At 43.0% G+C, this 21,978-nt stretch overlaps 1 protein-coding gene across 23 annotated transcripts in view; it reads right to left on the bottom strand.

Annotated features, from left to right (window-relative positions):
• Positions 1 to 21,978, bottom strand: part of BTRC (beta-transducin repeat containing E3 ubiquitin protein ligase) — a 161,789-nt gene that overhangs the window by 103,980 nt on the left and 35,831 nt on the right. For 13 of the 23 annotated variants that reach the window (XM_005289397.5, XM_065552661.1, XM_065552665.1 and 10 more), the window contains one exon: positions 10,937 to 11,044. The exons of the other annotated variants lie outside the window; for them this stretch is intronic. In XM_005289397.5, the coding sequence (XP_005289454.1) occupies positions 10,937 to 11,044 (108 nt within the window). The remainder of the gene's footprint in view (positions 1 to 10,936; positions 11,045 to 21,978) is intronic. 23 annotated transcript variants of the gene reach the window in all.

Below are 21,978 nucleotides of genomic sequence, written 5' to 3'. Positions count from 1 at the left end.
GAGTAACCTCTTCTAATTCCTAGCAGCTTTCTACCATCCTCCCCGCATTGTTTTGTTGCAGTCTTGATTCTGTCATATCTAAATTGGATGGTAAGCTCTCGGCCCCAGGGCCTTGCCTACAGCGGGGTGCCTACCACATCTCTGGGTGGTGAAAAAATAAAACGCAAACCCCACAGTCATCTAGAACAGAACAATTTAAACCATGCCATGTAGAGACAGAAGAGAACACACCCCTTTCATTCCCACCGACTCTCCCAAAACATATAAAAAACAATTAGCCCTAAAATCAGGGTCAGTTATTTTTGAACCAAGACTTTTTTCCCCCATGAAGTTTCCCCCCAGTCCCAGCTCTTCTGCTGTTAGCCATGGTCAGAGTGCTAGTGTGGACCATCTGCTGGCATTTTAACCACCATATTGCTTAGATCCATTCAGAACAGGGTTGTGGTGGTGGTTAAAATGCTGGCACCTGGCCTACGCTAGTGCTCCCACTGTTGCCAATGCTGGTGGAGCTACAATAGAAAGACATTTTAAGAAGCGAGGTCTGCAGTAGACAAGGCCCTGCGGTATTTTCTTGACCCTCACTTTCAGGAACAGGATTATATACCATTCTATATTGGCACTGCAAGTGCATCCAACTAGACTTTAGCTTCTTTCCTTCGTATAGCCCTTTTCTTCTTTTGAAGCAGACTAGAAAACCTCCATTAGCATGCTGTATTTTACTCTCACCACTAGAAATACTGAGGGTGCTATTTGTAATTGTATTCTTTTAAGAGGTTTGTTCTCTGCAGCTGTTTTCTGCTTGCAGTGTATTTTGTGTAATCAGCACATCATCATAAATACATTGGCTGTTCCCCTGAGGGGAGCTGTCAGTGTTTAATTTACAGAACAACCTGGCCAATGTGAATTCTAACACTACAGCACTATGGCAAGAAGTTACCACACTCTGAAAAACAGGTTTCTATGAATTTTTATATCAAGAGCTGGTCCCAGGACAATTTAGGTTCCAGAAATAGATTGTTTTAAGAAAGCACTTTATACCCTGTATGGAATGGATTCATTCCCACTTACAGCTTCTTAAAGCAGCCCTGAGCTCACTCCTGTGCCACATGAAGGTGACTCATACTCTGTAAAAAAGCCTCCAATTCCAGGCTCCACCAGCAGGAGACACTGTAAGAAGGGGCTCGCTGAGCACAAGGATTTTTATTATGAACAATCCAAAACATTGATGCGTTGGTTTTCTAAAACTTGACAAGGAAAGGTATTGTGAGAGTATGGCATGGACAAACATGTATCGCCTACTTCATGGGGTCACTGTGGACTTCATTCATCACTTCTAAAGTGCCACAGGAGTGCAGAGCACACCCTTGTGAGATACCAGACATGTTCATATGTTTATTAGCTCCTTTCATGGACTGGGCTAAAAGAAACCCTCCTTTAGTTTACTGGATATACAGCTGTGTATTTGGAGACGTAGATCCCAAGTTCTATTCTACAAAGCTGCATGTATGTGGCTGGCTTGATCACTGCGGTGTTCACGGACAGAGTCAAAGAACATTTGACAGTGGTGCCAAATTACACTGACAATCATTTAAAAATAACCCTCCTCCCCCGAAACGTAACATTTGGACAAGAGCATTAGGACTGCAATTAATTATTTGAACATTTGATTGGCAATGTCTCCTGGAAACAGTCTCCTTGACTATTTCAAAAGGAACCCAAGAAGGCAGACAATCTGATACAATGCTAAAGAGAAGTAACTATAAACCAAAATAAATTCTGCAGACTGATTTGGTTAACACCTCCTCAAAAAGTGGCATTTAAGACCAAATGTTAGTCTGCAGAATTCTTTTGTCTTTTTGCAGATCTCAATGAAGTCGGAGACGTCACAGTAGTTGCACATATAGTGGAACCTTGCTGATTCACATTAGATGACCAGATATTAAGAGATCGCAAGTAAGTGAACAAATGCAATAGAAAAGGATCTCACATATCGCTGTATATGTTGTTTATTTATTCTGACAAGTGTCATTTAGTTTTAGTTACACTAAATAGCATCCTAGCAAGTTACATTAGCATCTTTCGAAAAGTAATGAAGTCTTACTAACGAGACCTCACTACAGTGCTATCTCTGTTATTAGATCTCTGTTGAGAAATTATTTTGTGAGAACAAGCCGAAAAAGAATAGTGGAAATTAGTGAAGTATTGTATCTAGCTGCCTGGTTCTCATAATAGTAAAGAGCATGAAGAATAGAACATCTGATTATTTTTGTACATAAACCAGGAAGTGTTCATATGCTGCGGGGAACAACTTTTTAATAGAAGAGAAATTGACAAAAATGTGATTTAAGTCTCCCTTCTACCTCTGAATTTTAGGATTCTGCAAGCACATGTCTCTTATAGGGCTTATTTTCAAACTGGTATGTGCCTAGTTAAATGCCCGCTTTATAAGAGGACAGACTTTGTTCTGTTCTCTTGTGTGTTTGCATTAAAGTTCCTCTTCTTTGGAATTATGAATGTGTGATATTTGTTTCACATGAATCACTGAATTGTGACTAACAAAGACTTAAAAGGCTGGATGAAGAAGGTTTATTGCACTTTTCAGTGTTTCAAAACTTTCCCAGGTTTGTGGTAAAATTATATTCTTTAATTCTGCCAGTTCAGCAGAGATTTGTAGAACCTGATCTTGTGTAACTGGCTACATTTTAAGCACTTCCCATAGAGTTCTTCAAACACAAAATTATAGTAAAGCCCAGTGATTTACAATAGGCTATCCGGGTACTAACTTCACCATATACAGGAATAGAGAGAGGCAGGCAGGCATTAATGTTTAAGAGGGATTTTGATGCAGCATGCTTAATCCACTCGTTCCCCTAATACGGGGTACTAAAGCTGCCATTAGAGGCACAGCAAAAAGACTGATATTAAATAAGAGCTATGTTAAAATATTTGGAACCTCAATCTTTTTTTTTTTTTAAATTAAGTTACTTTAAAGCTTTTTAAAAACCAAATTGTTAACTAGAAATTCTAGTGAATGAAACTTCCTTCCTTCTTGCCATTATTTAAAGCTTTAAAAAATGTCCTGGGACCACCAGAATTAAATTGGATGAGTTTAGCCCTAGGTTATGCAAAGGACTGAAATACTGTCTCTTCCCCTGAGACCATGTAGTACCACAAGTAGCCATTAGATAGCAGCACAGTACATATGATCTGTCATGTCTCCCACTACCTTCCTGCTCCCCAAGGCTTCAGCCCTGCTCATTTCAACACACACACACACACACACACACACACAATAGCTGATTGTAATTCAATTAGTGCAGTCTGCAACTCCAGAAAAGAGTAATTCAATTAGTGCATTGTGGAGCTCTACAATACCTCTAAGCAGATGTTCACAATCCTCAAGAACTGGAGCTAGCTTTAAAAATACCTGTATCCCTTCAATGTGGCACTACGTATGCTATTTGTCAAAACAGCTTTATACACCTTTCTGACTTCTAACAGGGGAGGGAAGAAAATCCAGGCTTGGCTGGCAGAAGAGGTGTTCTTTTTTAAAACTGATCAACCAACCAATGCTGCTACGCTAGACCTCACCGCTCTGCTTACCAGGAACAGCTCCGAGTTTTACACAGTAACACGAGATCATTAATGCAGAGTTGAAGCAGTGGCAGCTTAGTGGTTACAATGCATTTTTATGCTAATGATCACATTGATTGTTGTATGCTGGGGCGAACAGTGGAATGGTGTAGGCTCCGTTGTACCACGCTTTTTGCTACTTAGGGCTTGTCTACACATAAATGGTTGCAGCTGCACTGCTGTAGCGCTTCAGTGAAGACACTACCTATGCTGATGGGAGGGTTCTCCCAGAGGCATAGGTAATCCACCTTCCCAAGAGGCAGTAGCTATGGAGATGGAAGAATTCTCCTGTCGACCTACCGCTGTCTACACCAGGGGTTAGGTCAGTTTAACTGCATCACTCACGGGTATGGATTTTTCACAACTCTGAGCGACGTAGTTATACTGAGCTAATTTCCTAGGGCTAGTCTACACTGCCAGGGCAGCGCTTTATCGTGGCTTGTGTGGTCACGGCAGAGCACCAGGAGAGAGCTCTCCCAGAGTCTAAAAAATCACCTCCACGAGGGGTGTGGCTCCCAGCGCTGGTGCACTGTCTATGCTGGCGCTTTACAGAGCTGAAACTTGCTGCACTCGGGGGGGGGGGGGGGGGAGTTTTTTCACACCCCTGAGCGAGAAAGTTGCAGTGCTGCAAAGTGCCAGTGTAGACAAGCCCCTAGTGTAGACCAGGCCTTCAACTGGAGACCTGAAACATACATTTATATTTTCAACAGTTATAAATGTTAGACATTTAGGTGGAAAAGAAACACTTTTCCAGTTATTAAATTGTAATTCACTCTTGTAAAAGCATTTTTTAACAGAAAAAGCCACACCACTTACTCATCTACTGCCATGTTTGGAACGTTTCCTTTGCAATCATACAGACCAGAAACAATTTTTTTTTAAATGGAAGCTTAGATCCTAGAGCACAATTCTGCATCAGAGAATGGATTCTGTAGTAGATTTCCCAGCCATGGAATGACAGAGAACATGGAGCACTGGTTATGAGGATCTAATGAACTGGCTAGATCTCAAGGTCACTAAAGCAACTGGATGATAAGTAGGTTCTCTAATATTTTTTGTTGTGTGCACTGCCCTATAGCACTGTATCTGTTTACCAAAGCCCAACACCACACAGACACACACAGCTAGACTAGCGCTGCAGCATCCTTCCATTTAAAAATCACAGACTAGTGTGCACACGCATCTTACTCCACTGGACATTGGACTCCTGAACCTTTAACTCTGCCACACCAATAAATATCGAGCAGTTAATTTGGTTGCATTTCTGCCATTTCTCTTATTCCCTTTCATGCATTTCATTGCTATTGCTTTCAATCTTCTCAATAGGGCCCTACCAAATTCATGGTCCATTTTGGTCAATTTCATGGTCATAGGATTTAGAAATCGTAAATTTCATGATTGCAGCTATTTAAAACTGAAATTTCACAGTGTTGTAATTGTAAGGATCCTGACCCAAAAAGGAGTTGTTTGTGTGGGGGGGTGGGGGAGAGGTCGCAAGGTTATTGTAGGAGGGTTTGCGGTACTGCCACCCTTATTTATGTGCTGATGCTGGGGGCAGTGCTGCCTTCAGAGCTGGGCAGCTGGAGAGCGGTGGCTGCTGGCCGGGAGCCCAGCTCTGAAGGCAGAGCCGTTGCCAGCAGCAGCACAGAAGTAAGGATGGTCTGGTATGGTATTGCCACCCTTGCTTCTGCGCTGCGGCCTGAAGAGCTGGGCCCTCAGTCCACGGCTGCCACTCTCCGGCCGCCCAGCTCTGAAGGCAGTGCAGAAGTAAGAGTGGCACTACCCCGACCCTCCTAAAATAACTTGAAACCGCCCCCCCGAAACTCCTTTTTGGGTCAGGACCCCCAATTTGAGAAACGGTGGTCTCCCCCCGTGAAATCTGTATAGTATAAAGTAAAAGCACACCAAAGACCAGATGTCACGGTTCGGGACGTGTTTTTCATGAATTTGGCAGGGCCCTGCTTATCAATGAGCCGGGGTGAAGGAAGCAGGAGGAGTGGACTCTAAACATCTCATATAAGAACCGTTGCCTAAAAATCCAAGTGTCACATTGTGGCAGTTCAATATTTCATAGCCAATACAAGGAACTGCAACACTGCAACTTTAAATCTTTGCCTCCTCTGTCAGTCTCTCCCCCTCTCATTGTAATGCCAAAGGGAACAGCAATCAGAGTGGAGATGTTCAACGTGATAGAGGTCAGGACACCGGTGGATCAGCGTACCAGAAACACGACCTTGTTTATTTTTTTCCCCAGTATTATTGTTTACAGGGTGCTTTGCTCATGTACCTTGTGGTTCTTAGCTAAAAGATGAAATTACAGCCCAGGATGAAGCGCTCAGGCACACATCCAATTTGTGTTTCCATCTCAGAAAACAAAAAGCTTCGGAGGCCCTCGGGCTGCCATTCAAACTTGGAGAGGCTGACATTTTTAACAGCGTGAACCAGAGACTGGCAGAGGGAATGATCTAATGCATTTCTGACTTGTCAATCAAAGATCTCACCTCTGCTGTCTTGTAAACAGTGGGGGGCCACCTAACTACATTCATAAACAGGGGTGAGCCTGCCACCAGCTGGGGGGTGCCAGAGCCACACGCTCTGGATCTTAGTCACCAAAATTCTGATTCACTTTTATAATCTCACCGTAAATAGCCCGCAGGCACATTTCACAGGGCCGCTGGAACAGAACCAGAGCAGGGAATGCAAAGCAAGGGTTGGTCAAGTGCAGCTATTTCTCGGTGCCGATGGAATCTCTTGACCAGACCGTATATTTCACCTCCAGTTAGACACAAAAACGATCATACTAATAATTGCTCTTTCCAGTGCTGAATAATTCATTTTAGACAAATTGTAACAGACATCTGCACCCAACACAATGACTGCAGACATGCACAGCTTGCTTTGTATGGGTTACTTACCTTAAGGCCATCAATAATATCATCATTACCTCTCATTTATATATACACAGTCATTTTCAGTAATGAAAAACTCAACTTTTTAAATAAAACCCATGAATAGTCCAAAGGAAACGGGCTTTGAAATTTACAAAGGAAGCTGAACATGGGATATAAATTACTGACAATGCCCCTCTTAAGAGAAATCATTTCAGATGTATCATTATCAGCCATGGTGAAAAGTGACAAGCAAGCAAGAAAAAACAAACAGCTGCCCCTTTCTCTTTGCAGCCTGCGTATACCAGATTGTGGCCCATGCATCTCAATCATCCCACATCTTTATCCCTCACCCTTCTCCAAAAATGGCCTCTATCAGAAGAGATGGTGCACATGTGCCATCTGCATCTTAACCCTGTCCGATCTGCTAACGTCAAAATTGCTCTCTCATATACTTCATTCTAAGGGCTTTGCCCAATCAAAAGACAGCACCCTCTGTCATCAATAAGGTCACACTAATTTGCACAAAACTGCAGAGATCACAGCCACCTTCATCTTTTAAGGAGCTACAGCCTGTGGAAGTGACGTTCTGTGTGTATTGCTTCATGCTCAAGTACTCAATTTAACCAGCTTCAAGTATAGCAGATTGTGGGAATTTATATGAAATACTCTGTAAAGCAGGCAATCCTCCCCTTCATCCAACAGGATGCTTCTGACTCTACCCCGGAGAATCTAACCCTTCTCTGTTTTCTATGCCACCCATCGCCATACTACTGGATGTCAGAATTGGCAGCCTACAACTGTTTTCTTTTCTTTTTGAGCACCCAAAATTGTGTCAGGCACCTTATAACAAAGACATGGTCCCTGCCCCAAAGAGTTTACAGTCTATATCTGATGTGGCACTTGGGTGGGAGTCTTCTGCCACAAACTTATTGTGAGAGCTTGGGCAAGTCATTTAAACTCACTGCTTCTCAGTTTCCTCACCTGTACAATGGGAATAATCACACTTACCCACCTTTGTGAAGCACTTGACATCTACAGATGGCCATCACTAGATGAGGGCTAAATCCTATTACCACCAAACATCTGTTACCCAAATAAGAGAAAACCCAGATTACTTTAACTTTTTTCACATTCAAAACTTGCAACCTTGAATGTCTTGAGACACATTCCATTTTCATTGCCCTCTTGTGTTTTAACACCAAGTTTAACAGTAAGTCATGGTTCACAGTCAGCTACGGCTCTTAAATATGACATATGCGGACTTCTGAACTTGCATCCTTCCTTTTCTGGCAAGTATTTTACGATTGAGTAAAATTGTTTATTTCCCCTAAGTGAAAAATGTCACTAGAATATAAATACACCTCCTGCTGTGTGTCCTGGAAACTTAAAAATATTCAGTTTCAGAGACAACTGCATATGACTATTTTTATTATTAAGAACATCTACATGTAAACAGGATTTCTGTTGCTTAGGAGGGTCACAGTGGGATAAAATTTGCCATCAGTTTGGAATGGCATGTTCTTCATGGCCATTAAAGGCCTGATGGCACTTTTGCTCTTAAGAGCAAAAGATCAGTCCTTTTGTCATCCTCTGCTACGCAGCATGTCGTGTACCCGTTTGCTGTTGGTCTCCATCAAGCGCTGGTTGCTTTTCACTTATGTGGTCAATCATGGTTTGTGAGCACATTTGGAACTTCTGAGATAAGAGGCACTAGAGAAATATATCGCTCCTGCTGCTTAATGCCCCACGCAAAAATCAGAACTCCAGTTTTGACATTGTGGCTACCTGGTGTGATGTCACAAAGAGTTGTCAAATTGAATTGAGGGACTGTAAGAGCCTGTTTTCAAACAAATGTTTCTGATAGTAAAACAAACACAGGATGAGAAACTTGGATGTCATCTGACATAACGAGAATTCTCTAACTCGAATATTTGCCAATGCTTCCCATGAGGTGTCAGCAGGTTGTTAGCTGAACTATTCAGAAAGTGCCTGTTCTGCCATTTCTGTCTGAGCATTTCATGGCAAAGCATGTAAATAACTAGACAAATTCAGCAGTGACTAAGTGGCATTCCAGATGGCACCTTCTTTGCCACAAGCAAAGAAAATTGATATTCTTCTCCAGTTACTTCAAGCTTGCTAAAAAAAAAAAAAAGTAGCTTAATATGAGAAAATTTGCTGGGCTACAAAAACAGATCTTAAAATGCAACACTGAAAATTCTGTATAGCACCAAAAAAGGTGGAAATATCTCTCGATATCCTGGTCACTGAATGTCCCAACCCCACACCCACTCAGATTACTGCAACAAAATAGACAGCAACCTAAGGAACAAATCTCATCAGACCTTGCAAGCTAATAAAGGTCAAAGCCTATTCAAAAACTGATTGGGATAAAGACAATGCAAATGCTGCAGAAACTGGTGCTGGATGTTCAAAGTTTCTCCCTTCAGTAAATACAGCACCAACGCCCCAGTATGGGACTAGGGTATCGTGCTGCTAAAGAGGTGTTTCGGATGGCACGTGAGGCAGAGTTTCCCGTCACTCTCAGTCATTAAATAGCCTCGGAAATTTCTCACGGGAGTTGAGTGTAGCTAAATCCCAAATTCTCACTGGATATGGTATTCATCACCACTTCCAGTCCTGAGCAGTTGTGTTCCTGTGACACAGTTGATTTGTTCAGCTTCAGATGGGGATACATTTTGTTAGAGGTGAAATGATACTTGAATACCAGTAGTTTGTAAAGTGCTTTGGGGTATCTGGAGATAAAAGGTGCTATATAAATGTATGATTTTGCTAAAAACAGAAGCATATATTGTACTATCGGACACAGATCAAGCAGAAAGAGGGGTACTGGTTTCAGTATGCAAACTGCTCCACACACACTCTCAGGGTTCGCCCTTAAAGCAGAGCTTAAACACGTCGGATAGTTATTCCTCAGCAGAAACCCCAAAAGAGGCCCATCTGATTCAGTCAAATTATGCAAATCAGGATTAGAAGTAGGAATCTAAATACTGCCCGTGTCTCCAGAGTCCTCTTAGAAGGATATAAACACTCTCTTCCCCTCCCCCACTGAAAGCTCTGCAGGGAGCTTGCTTCAGCCAAGGAGGCTGACAGGACACCTTCTGGAGTCCATCAGTGCTAGTGCTAGGTCAGCTAGAAGGGTTGCTGCAGAATGATGTAAGGCACTTAAGCCTCCCCAGGGACTGAGAGCATCTCTCCACAGCACTCCCTAGTCCCGCCAATCCTGGAGCAGGAAACGAGATCCAAAGGAAAATGCAGGATTCTTGCATGCCATCTCTTGAAGGCAGGTAACTGACTTTTGTCCAAATGATTCACAACTTGAGGGGCCTACTAGATCAGTGATTGCTCTTCGATTCCCAGTGGCTGCTGGGGGAAAGCCCCACTGGCCACCAGCTGCCTGGACAACAGACTCCAGCTCTTCCTCTCTAGTGTGCCCCTTGAAGCAGTCATTCATGCCACTGAGCCTCCAAGGCCTGATTTGCAAGGCACTACCTCTGAACTAGCCCAGAAGCCTCCACTAGTGCAGAATCAGTTATCAGCTTCCAGGAGTGCCCAGCACGAAAGCAACACCTGTGAGTAGCTCGATCTGCACTGCCTCCATGTTTATCTCTAGCTGCAATTCAAGGTGTTGGCAAGGATCTTGAAGCCCTGAATGGTCTGGGACATGGTTATTCAAGAGTTGCCTCTCACTCCATACTCCATATTGACACAATTAAGATTGGGTGGGACACGCTTGCTATCAGAACTGAAGATTTGAATACTTCATGCCTAGCAGCAGACCCTTCCCCGTCCTTGGAATGGTTTCCCTTGACAGCTCAGAGTCAAAAATCTACCAAACTTCAGAGCACAGTGCAAAATCCACTTGCTTTGTGCAGCATCTGGTTAACTTTTCTGTGTTCTCATTTTCTGTAACTGTAGCTCCTGGGCTGCCATTATTAAATCTAACAAAATAAATACAAACGCAGGGCATCAGTTATCAGTGCCACTGCACCAGCCCATTGCAAATTCCTCTAACAGTTTTAAGAAAAAAATTGATAGCAAGATTAAGGCAATTGGCTGTCCGTAGGCCCAGATCAGAGACTGTATGAGGAATATTGTGTGCCAGTGACACTTGTTAAAGTTCAGTTGCATGCTTTTGATACACCTGAGAACCAATGGCAAAAAGTTGATGGTACCAGACCAATTCAGGCAAAATGATATTAAAAACAATGCAATGAAAATGCCCCAGAGTGATACACGCAGAATCTACATGAGATGAGTTTAATGACTGTAGGAGTTTTGAATGGCATGAGGAAGCACACAGTTTGAAGCAGAATAAATGATGTAAGCAAGCAAGAGAGAGCAAGAAACAGACATGCATACGCAGACGAGAGCGAGCGAGAGAGAGAAAGTACCTGGAAAGCTGTGAGTGCGCCAGTCCCTGGGTTATACAGGCATCGCAGCGAGGACATGCTGTCCGCCAGGCTGGAGCAGCCCAGCCACAGAGATCTGGGCATAGAGCACTGCAGAGAAAGGACAACTATGAGATGGGACTGTATGAGACAGGATGGCACAGATTACAGGAACTTTGACGGCTTAGCTGAATTGCATCAATACAGTTGCAGCTGGCCTTTAAGACTGAAACAGCTTCAAGAAACACACTACTGATTGATCTGTCCCCTCAGAAACTCTTAGATGACACAGTACCAAAAAGTGAAAAAAAGAGGTTATGGTCCAACAGATTAATTATTTAATCAGCTTTTTGCCTCTGTTTTTGTGGTACTGCGCTAAACAAAGTTATTTCTTTCCAATTAATCAGTTCTCTCCCTCCATGCATAGCCACCTCTCAAATACACCACAGAGTGAAAGATTCTGCAAGGTAAGCAGAAAAATGAATGGCAAATTCCACTGGATGGTGTCAGGGAAAGAGAAAAGATTTTGTTCCACACACTCCCACCCCACCCCTGCACCAGAGTGAGTGGGAAGAGGGGGAAAGATCCTATCGCCATGGGCAATAATAACTCAGTGACTGCAAAGGTTTTCTGTTTCTACTTGCTCTGCTATTCTATAACTAAACTGCAGTTACCATAGCAAACTGATTCTTCACCTTTCCAAATGGATTAAAAAAAAAAAGGGGGGGGGGGAGGGTCAGCCTATCAAAAAAAAAAGGAAAATAGTAGCCATGAATATTTAAAATTATTCCATTCTGATATCCGTAGTTTTGAAATCACTAGCACTGAAGGTTAAAAATATCACTGGCATTTTGACAGCAACCTTGTTCTTATCAGTTACAGAACTTTTGAGCCATAAACTTGCTGTTTATTTTGTCACTGGCATGGAGGTGTAGTGCCGATACATTTTAAATGGGCAGCTAGTTACAAACACAGTAGGATATGACAGATTAGTGACATGAAATCTCACACCATTATATTATTCATCTCCATACCCCCATACCATATTAAGCCTTTTTTCTCAGAAGCAGGGGGATGAGAGAAAATTTGAGTGGAACGGACAGCTGTAACGGTGCGAAATGGCAGCTGTCTTTTCAGCCAGTATTTCTCACTGCTCTGGGAGGAGTGGAAAGTCCTGCATTAAATTTAATATGTGGGAGCCATGTGACCAATCCAGAAATGGGCAGAAAGAGGACAGCCTCCTATATTCATAATTTGTTACCATACAGAAAACCACACTTGAATTAACCCTATCCCCAGTTTACATCATGTCACTTGGGATATTTTGCTCCAATTGATGCTTCTGCTCCAAAAATATACATATTTTTCAAATTCACTGGAGAATTTAACCTAGGAAAAGGTGCTTTTTAGAAGTTTTGGTTACCCTAATATAATTTCACCTCAATTTTATAAATAAATTCTACACTTGATAAAGAACCTAGAATTCAAGAATCTGTACACTTTATAAACATTAACTTCACAACCCCCCTGTACGATAGGAAAGTGTCACCTATTTTATTGTCAGGCAAACTTAAGTCAAGAGAGAGCAGGAATTATGGATCAGGTATCACAGCAAGCAATAGAAACCCAAGTCACACTTCTCAGTCTGCTGTTTTAACCTACCAGACAGTACTCGAGTGCTCCCACATACAGAAGAATTCTAAATCCCAATGCAAAAGCACAAAACAAAACCTACTCTAATTAGCTATAAAGCTCTTCTCGTGTCCAGGCAACTGTAGCCTTAAAACTAACAGGAGCAAAAGGCATATATTTATTTCGTTTTAGGTATTTGACATTTTTAATAATTTGTTAATTTAAAACCAATTCAAAGCCGTTTATTGGTCAGTGTCTGCTTTCATTGAGCCTACTGTTCACTAACAGTAACCAGGAGATTAGCTACAATGAGATGGTGTCCCCACTAATCAAAGCTAAAAATTAGCATTGAACTTCCAAAACACATTTAATATTGCTGACTCCTTAAGATGCTCTGCTAAGTGGAATATAAACAAAATTGTAAGAAACATATGGCTACAGAGCAAAAAGAGTCCAGCCATGGGCATTTCTGAGTCATAAGTACATCTTCTAGAGATTTAAAACATACCCATTACAGAGATGTCCAAGTGCCACTCATAGCAGAATGGTCATAAAGGAATTAGCGGCAATCATTCTGTCCACCCCTCTTTTCCCCACGAAGGCTGCAAGCACTTATTTTTCATAATAAAATAAGCAGTCATTTACTTTTACTGATGTCAGTATCAAGGTCTGACCCACAGGAAGCAGAGAGACCAAGTACGGGTAAGTCTTGATGCCTCAAAAAGCAGAGGTTAGTACACATACTATTGTATATATCTGGTATGTCATAAAAACATGAATTTATCTCCATTATCACCAGACATTTAAAATGGAACGGTTTTTCTTTGAAACGGACATTTTATAGGGGAAGTTAAAAGATCAGTTTCACAGAACTCCTTGCAGCTAATCAGGATGTACTTATTTACATATGCAAACTAGTTAGTTAATACTGGTCCAGACCTCAGTTAGAGGAAGTACACAACAAAAAATAACCAACTCCTTACGTTACTTTTGAGCAAGTCAGCTAAGATCTTTCTCATGTATGTAACAAGATTTACATTACCACTGGAGTTCTGTTCCTTTTTTTTTTTTTTTTTAAATCAACATTTGTCTTTAAAAGAGCAAAGGTTCACACATTGGGGGGAAATGTCATTCCTGTACTTGCTTTCTGCCCATTGAAAGACGCGGAGACTCTAAATTACAATTGGGGACTGAAAGAAGCTTATTCACAAGCTCGAACAAAAGGCCCCAGGTGTTTCAATAGAAACGGCTTGTGTGTAAATCAGATGAGTGACCCAACAGAACAACTTCATTTACAGCCTGATCTCTGAAAATCTCAACATCCTCCATCCCCAGCCAGACCAAGCCGGATGTCAAATACTCACTTCTGTATTGACAGCTCCACCAACAAGGGGCTGGCCTCAGCATTTACTATTTGAAGCTGACTGACAAAACCCTCTCTTGAACCCATGTCAATCTACACCTATATTTATTTATTTTTAAAAGGCGCAAGAAGTGCTGAATTTTGACTGCAGCCAGATGGGAACTTTGGTATTGCCACAAGGCATTGGTCCTAACCCACAGTAGTTTCTCTGCACATCTTATTTGGGATTTCTGCATACCCTTTGGATCCAAGAGTGCTTTACAAAAATTAATAAGCCTCAACACGTGACAGTTATATCTATTTCATAGACGGGGAAACTGAAGAGGGGGAAGAGACTTGCACAAGGTCACAAAGCCCATCGGCAACACAGACAAATAGAAATTAAGTCCTCATTCCCAGTCCTCTGCTTTAAGCTCCACTACTACAGAATGTAGGAAATGCAGTATCAGATCAGACCAGTGGTCCATCTACTCCACGATCCTCTTTCTCACAGCAGTCAGTACTAACTGCTTCAGAGGAAGGTGTAAGACATCCCAAAATGGATAGTTACAAACCAACTTTCCCAGTAGGGAATTTTCTTCCTAATTCACTGAGGGTATATCTACACTACACACTCCAGGCTCTGATTCGGGTTTGATCCCAAGCCCCACTTCTGTCCGGATACAAAGCAGCATGACTCAGACCAGCAAGCACTCAGGACCAGGTCCTAAGACCCTTCCTCCTATGAGGGTGGGTCAAGGTCAGAGCCCAAGCCCCGCTGAAACTTCGGTCTAAGCCCTGTCATTTTGGAGTGAGGACGCAGCTCACGCCACAGACCTGAGTCAGAAGGTTTGCGAGTGCAGTATGGATGAGTTAGCACAGTTGTGAGATCTGAGTCAAGCAACTGTAAATCCAGGGTTACAATGCAGTGTGGACACCGAAGGGTGGGTTTGGAAACACCGAGTCCACAAGCACAGATCCCACAGATCTGGGTTTACAGTGCAGCAGACATACCTTTAGTGGTTGGCTTAAATGCAGAAGCATGATTTTTTTATATCGACATATCATATCTACTATAATTCTGAATGTCCTTTAAATATAAATGTCTAATTCTTTTCTTATTTTAATCTTGCGAAACCTTAGATTCAATTATATTTTGAGGTAAAGATCACGACAGACTAATTAGAAATTGTGTAGAAAACTATTTCCTTTTGTTTTAAATTGGCTGCCTTTCAATTTCATTGGACAGCCCCTTGACCTTGTATTATATGAAAGGATAAATAAGCGCGCCCAATTTCCCTTCCCTAGGCCATTCATTATTTTACATACTCCCGTCTCATGTGCCTTCGTATTCATCTTCTGTCTAAATGAAACAGTCACAATCTTTTCAATTTCTCCTCAGAGAGAGATGCACTAGGTTTCTTTCTTTCTTTCTTTCTTTCTGGTCTTCTATCTCTGAATAAATACAAGGTGATGCATTTCATTTTCTAGTGGGTTGTCAATTAACCTACTTTTGGTAGGTCCCTCTGAAGATCCTAAGTCTAAGATTGACCTAGATTTTTGTTATCCATTCACCCTCCACCTTCCCAAATCATTTAACCTATTAAAACAAAACCAGTTCTAATACAAATCTCATTGTTAACTTTTGCCATGTTGAAAACTGATGATTTATTCCTGCTCTTTGTTGTCTCTTAGGCCTAGTCTTCACTTACCGGCTGGTCCGGCGGCACGCCATCGATGTTCTGGGATCGGTTTATCACGTCTGGTTAAGACGTGATAAATCGATCCCGGATCGATCCCGGAGGTGCTCACAGTTGGCGCCGGTACTCCAGCTCGCCGAGAGGAGTACGCGGCGTCGACGGGGGGAGACTTCCGGCCGCGTCTGGACCGCGGTAAGTCCGGACTACGGTACTTCGAATTCAGCTACGTTATTAACGTAGCTGAATTTGCGTACCTTAGTCCGAAGTCCGGACTAAGTGGGGACCAGCCCTTAGCCAGGTTCTAAACCCGGCAACAATGCTTTACCTTGACAAAGTTATCCTACCTGTTTTATCAAATTTGTTCTCTTCTTGGTCCTTTCAGCATGTGTGTCATGTCAGAGGTTACTAATTATTATTTTATTAAATTCTGTTCGAGATCAGAAATGCATCCTCTCCTGCAAAACTGAATGGTCATTACTTGGAGAAAAAAAGCAGATAATTTCCAGAAACACAATGTGTTTTACAAATATAGTGCACACACAGTGTGTGAAAACTGAAATCTGAATTCACTATAGTAAGAAAAAGTAGGATATAGTAGTTCAAAGATTAGATATTTGAAAAGGTAAATTTTGGGGAATTAAAGCTAATAAGAGAGGCAATGGGAAGAAATACTATGGCCTTTGTGTAAAGAAGAAGGTTGAAGCAACCTAAAAGACACCACAATTAATGTGCAACAATCTACAATTCAAGTTCACAGTGCAGCATCTCTTGCTGTAGTAGGTGTGCCCCTCTAGTATAGCTACAATGCTTTACATTTGACAGGACATGTTCAACGTCACTTAGCAAGTCAGTAGCAGAGCCAAAAATAGAACTCGGATCTCCTTATTCCAAGTCTTGATTTTTGGTCAATATAATATTAGGTTTGGACACGAGCTGCTTGTCCACACTGAGTTCGTCTGCAGCCAATGCAGGATTGTTCTCCCACAGTAGTGTCCAGTGCTTTGTGCAGTTCAGTTTAAATGATTAAGCAATAGGGCTTCTGCTTCTCTTGGGAAAGTGCAGTCTTACCTCCTACCTCCCAAAACACACACTGGAAGTGTGGAGAGAAAATATGATCACAGCCTACACTAAGGTCTGGAAAGTGTAAATGCTAACTAAGGAAAGGAATTGTTCCCACTGGACCAGTGCGCAAAGTAAGTAAGGGGAATGAGATAAGACTGAGCAGAGGGAAATTAAGGCAGAATACCAGAAAAAAATAAATCTTACAAGGAATTCTATCTAGAGTAGATGCTGCCCTTGTGTCCAAAAGGAAGCGGTGAAAGCTCCATCATTTAAAACTAAGGAAACAAGACCCTGAAGACTTGGCTGCAGGAGAACAATCATGCAATGGCTGGGATTGGACTAGATGTGACCAAATACCCCCAGTTTCTGACTCTATGAAAAGATGTCACTTTGTAAACAGACTACTGTGGCCTTTTGGCCAGCAGGGAAGCAAGCTCTTCCGGTATAATATTCCTTTTGGAGTATTATTGCTTGTATTCTTTTTAAAAATAAGATGAAGGCAACATGGCATAGGAGCCTTGACCCGTGTAAGATCAGGATGTGAAGAGCTCTGTGCAAGCTGGAAAAGCTTGTCTCTTTCACCAACGGAAGTTGATCCAATATAAGATATTATCTTCCCCACTTTGTGTCTCTTAAGGTTATACGGAGCACACCCATTGAGGTTAACAGTCACAAGGCCATCAGTTGATAGATTCCGGTGACGACGTAACAGACTAAACATGTCAAGTGGCTTGTGATCTACCAGCAGAGAGAAGCATTTTTTGCCATTGGCAATTATTGTTTTATTGTTATATGGATCATACACAATAAAAACATGAGAACACACATATCCATATCCCTTCACTCCTGCTCAACTGTGCCTTTTTGCCACATCAATGTCAAAACGGTACAAGTTCCATCACTTTGCCACTTGCACCCAATGTGCACCTTTCATGTCACTATGGAACTTAGCTCATTGTATGCAACATATCAGTTACAAGTCAGCTAGCGTTTACATTACAAACTGCTATTCCCATGGATTTATAACAGCCATAGATATTCACTTAGGCTCAACCTGGATGTACAAATTCCAAGCCCAAGAACAGTTTTCATCCCCTCAACCTTTCCCATACCCATACAACAGCACACACACATCCCTGCACGTTTGGATCAAAGAAAAAAATCTGAACATTCGAAGAAAGAAAAACAAGGAGTTTCCAGTGCATATTTTGCTCTGTCACAATCCAAAAATAGTCCTGTTAAAAATGAACTGCATTTGGTAAGCAACTGATCATTTATGGAAAAAGAAAACCAACATAGTGCTTTTTAAATATCTGCAAAACACTTAATGAACAGTAAATTCTTCTTCATTGAATTTTGAAATATATAAATATATATTATACACACACACACACACACACACACACACACACACACACAGCAACCGTGGATACCAGGCATTCTAAATACATAATTACACGAGAGCGCCTCCCAACTGCCACAGGAGCCATTCCGGTGAATTGTGTAAATAATATGCCTTTAAAAACCCTAATATATGAATATAGATTTACTAGTTGTGGAACAGTTATATATACCCGAGAGACCAGAATACACTTTAAAAAAAAAAAAAAATCCTGCCTAATTATGAATTTACCAGAGAGACTAGAAGGGCCCAGAGCAAATTAATACTTTTATAACTTTTAGTGAAAGTGGTTTATTTTATTTTTGTGTTTGTTTTTGTTTGGAAATAAGAAAAATGTAAGAAATAACTGTAGGTCTTAATTAAGCCAACAGGAAAACACAGAAAATTCACAGTTAGTGCTGATGTTCGCTTGCTATTGCAGGATGCTGTGCCCTGAAATTATTTAAAACAAACAAAAAAAATCAAATAATTCAGACTTGATTAGCCGATGCCTTTTCTGAGGAGCTGTTTTATTATTTTAAGATCAACGTTCTTAAGTGAAAAGAGAACAATAGCCTCCTCAAAAGGGAATGATTAGGAGGATATCAATCGGCTTTCACGCGGACAACTCTCAGCTGAGGACACTGCCTCAGAACTATGGAGAAAGCAAGGTTTCAACCCTGTCGTGACGGCTGTTCTTCGAGATGTATTGCTCACATCCATTCCATGCTAGATGCGCGCGCTGGGTGCACAGTTGTCGGAGATTTTTCCCTTAGTGGTATCCGTAGGACAGGCTCTAGCACCCCCTGGAGCCGCGTGTGTATGTGCCAGTACAAGGGGCACTGCTGGCTCCACATCATCTCAGCTCCTTCTTGCCGATAACTCCGACAGAGGGGTAGGATGGAAGGTCATGGAATGGACATGAGCAACACATCTCAAAAGACAACAGTGCTAGATGACTCACAAGCAGTACCCTCAGAGGTGGGCTCAGGGTTTTGGATCTGCTGATTGCAACACCACTCTTCCGAAACTGGCATCATCACAGACCTGCTGGATGACGGGGTAGTGGGACGTGAAGATATGGACCAACAACCACGGTGCGGCTCCGCAGATGTTCTGGATTGGTACTTGCGTGAGGAATGCTGCTTATGAAAGCCTGAGCTCTCGTGGAATGAACGGTCACAATGGCTGGAGGCGGAACCTTCATCTGCATGTAACAGGCCGGGAAACAGGCAGTTCTCTTATCCTTTCTGCTGCTGCTACGGAGTTGCACAGGTTTGGGAAGGGCTTAGTCCTCTCAATATAGAAGGCTAGGGCCCGCCTAACATCTAATGTATGGAGCTGACGCTCCTTGGTGGTCTTGTGAGGTTTTGGAAAGAAGACTGGAAGAAAAGTATCTTGGTTGTTGTGGAATTGTGACACCACCTTTGGAAAGAAGGCCGGATGGGGGCACAGCTGGACCTAGTCCTTGAAGACACTGTATAATGGGGTTCTGACATCAGGGCTTTGATCTCAGAGACCCCTCTGGCTGAGGCGATCGCCACCAGGAAGGCAATCTTCTGAGAGAGAAGCAGCATGAAACAAGATGCTAACGTCTGGCTTGAATGGAGGCCCAGTGAGCTTCGACAGGATCAGGTTTAAATCCCACAGGGGAATCGGGTCACAAATCTAAGAGTAGAGTGTCTTTCCAGGCCCTTGAGAAACCTGAGTATCATCTCGAGGGATAACGATTTGGCCCTTCACTGGAGGGTGGAAGGCCGAGATGGCTGCCAAGTGATCCTTAATAGATGAGAGAGTTAGACCTTAATGTTTTAGATGGAGCAGATAGTCCCAGATAGTCTGCAGAGAAGACCGGGATAGAGAAAGATTCCGCTCGAAGGCCCAACAAGTGAAACATTTCCATTTAGCCAAGTAAGTGGCCCTGGTGGAAGGGTTTCTGCTACCTAGTGAGACTTCTCAAACCTGTTATGAACAGGCCTGGTCTTCAGGGTTCAGCCACGCAGCAACCATGCCATCAGGTGCAGGAAGATGAAGTACAGGTGAAGCCAAAGGCCAATGCCCATGGTCTTGTGAAACCAAGTCTGGACAGGATGGGAGCATGAGTGGAGTGGCCACTGAGGGGTCTAGAAGCGTACCAAACAATGCTGGCATGGCCACGCCGGAGCTATCATATAACTCTCGCCTTGCTCTGCTTGATCTTTAGGAGATCCTGTGAACCAAGGGGATTGGTGGGAAGGCATACAGTGGGCGGTCTGCCCATCAGAGCCAGAAGGCATTGAAGAGAGAGCCCATGCAGCAAACAGAACTGATGGCATTTCCTGTTCTGTCTGGCAGCGAATAGGTCCTCCTCTACAGCCACCACACCTAGGAGGGCTTGCACTTCCTGGATAAGAAGCTGCTTGTGAGAAGGGTCCCTGAAAAGGAACTGCATAGGGATGGCGGGGTGGATGAAAACTAGAGGGTGTAGCCAACTATTATAGTGCTGAGCACCCAACAGTCCAATGTTATGTAAGACCATGGTGGGTGGAAGAGTGACGGGTGGTCCAAAAACAAAAGGACGGATGGATCCAGAATCAAGACTGGTATGTCATCCTCCAGTATACCTTCAAAAGGCCTGCCTGGCCCCAAAGGGGCATCAATGTGAGCCCAACTGGGAAGCTGAGGCAGAAGTTTGGGGCTGACATGTACAGCCCTTTTCCTTTCTTTTGTAGGGCTCCTGCCTGGGAGGCACTGGGAATCTGGGAGGCTGCTGGGGCCTAAAGTGCTTCCCGGAGGCTGGGGGCATGTAAAGGCCCAGAGAGCGAAGCATGGTGCTCAAGTCTTTGAGGCCATGAAGCTTGGAGTCTGTTTGTTCAGAGAACAAGGATGTACATTGAAGGGGAGGTCCTGGACTGACTGCTGCACTTCATGAGAGAGGCCCACTCACTGGAGCTATGAACCATGCTGGTTAGAGATACGTAACTGGAGGCTACCAGCCAAATAAACATGGTGTCTGAACAGGTCCAGGGAAGGGGGGTGCACGTGAGTACAGGTACTCCAACCCACTGGCCGGTATATAGTACTACTTCTCTGCTCTTTACTCCTGGGGGAATTCTGTGCCACTGCGCGTTCAAAGAATTCATGTCCCCCGCAGATTTCTTTGCTTCCCCACAGAAAAATGACTTTCTAACAGGAAAGCAAAGGAAAGCTGCAAGAGCAGTCACACACCACTCCCTAGTTGCGCAGGTACAATGGAAGCTGCGAAGCTAGCACTCTGAGCTGATCAGGGAGGCAGCGCAGGGGCCCGAGACTGCCCCAGCAGTGGTTGGTGCGCCTGGCACAGGGGCTGCCTTAGCTGTCTCTGAGCCAGCCACACCAGCCACTGCAGAAGTCACAGAATCCAGGACCTCTGTGACAAACCCACAGCCTGACATCATTGATGTCAATGGTGGGTTTCCCCCATTCATCTTTAATATCAACTTATAGCTAGTAGGTTTAGTCCTCTGACTAGTAGGTGTTTGGTAAATTTTACATGCCTTGCTATACCTATGAACCTCAATCCATCAAAGTGATTTCCCCCCATCTCCTATTCATTTCTGTAGTTGCTCTTAACTCTCCCTTCTCCTGTATTATACTGAATATTCTCTAAGGCCATGTCTACACTACAAAGTTAAGTCGTCTTCAGTTACGTCAACGATCATAAACCACTGTAATTACACCACGGGGCAGCTGTGATGCAAGTATGCGGGGCCATAAATCATCTTTTGCTATGAATGACTGTGACTCTGGGCAACGTGTGGGAAATAATGGATGGCTATGCGGCAATGGGATTCCCTAACTGCGATAGACAGCACACATTTCCCAATGTTGGCTCCAGACCATCTTGCGACAGAGTACATCAACAGAAAGGGATACTTCTCTATGGTATTGCAGATGCTGGTGAATCACC

The sequence above is a fragment of the Chrysemys picta genome, chromosome 7, assembly GCF_011386835.1.
Source record: "Chrysemys picta bellii isolate R12L10 chromosome 7, ASM1138683v2, whole genome shotgun sequence".
NCBI lineage: Eukaryota > Metazoa > Chordata > Testudines > Emydidae > Chrysemys > Chrysemys picta.
The sequence above is the reverse complement of the archived record's forward strand: the minus strand, read 5'-3'. Positions and strand labels throughout refer to the sequence as shown.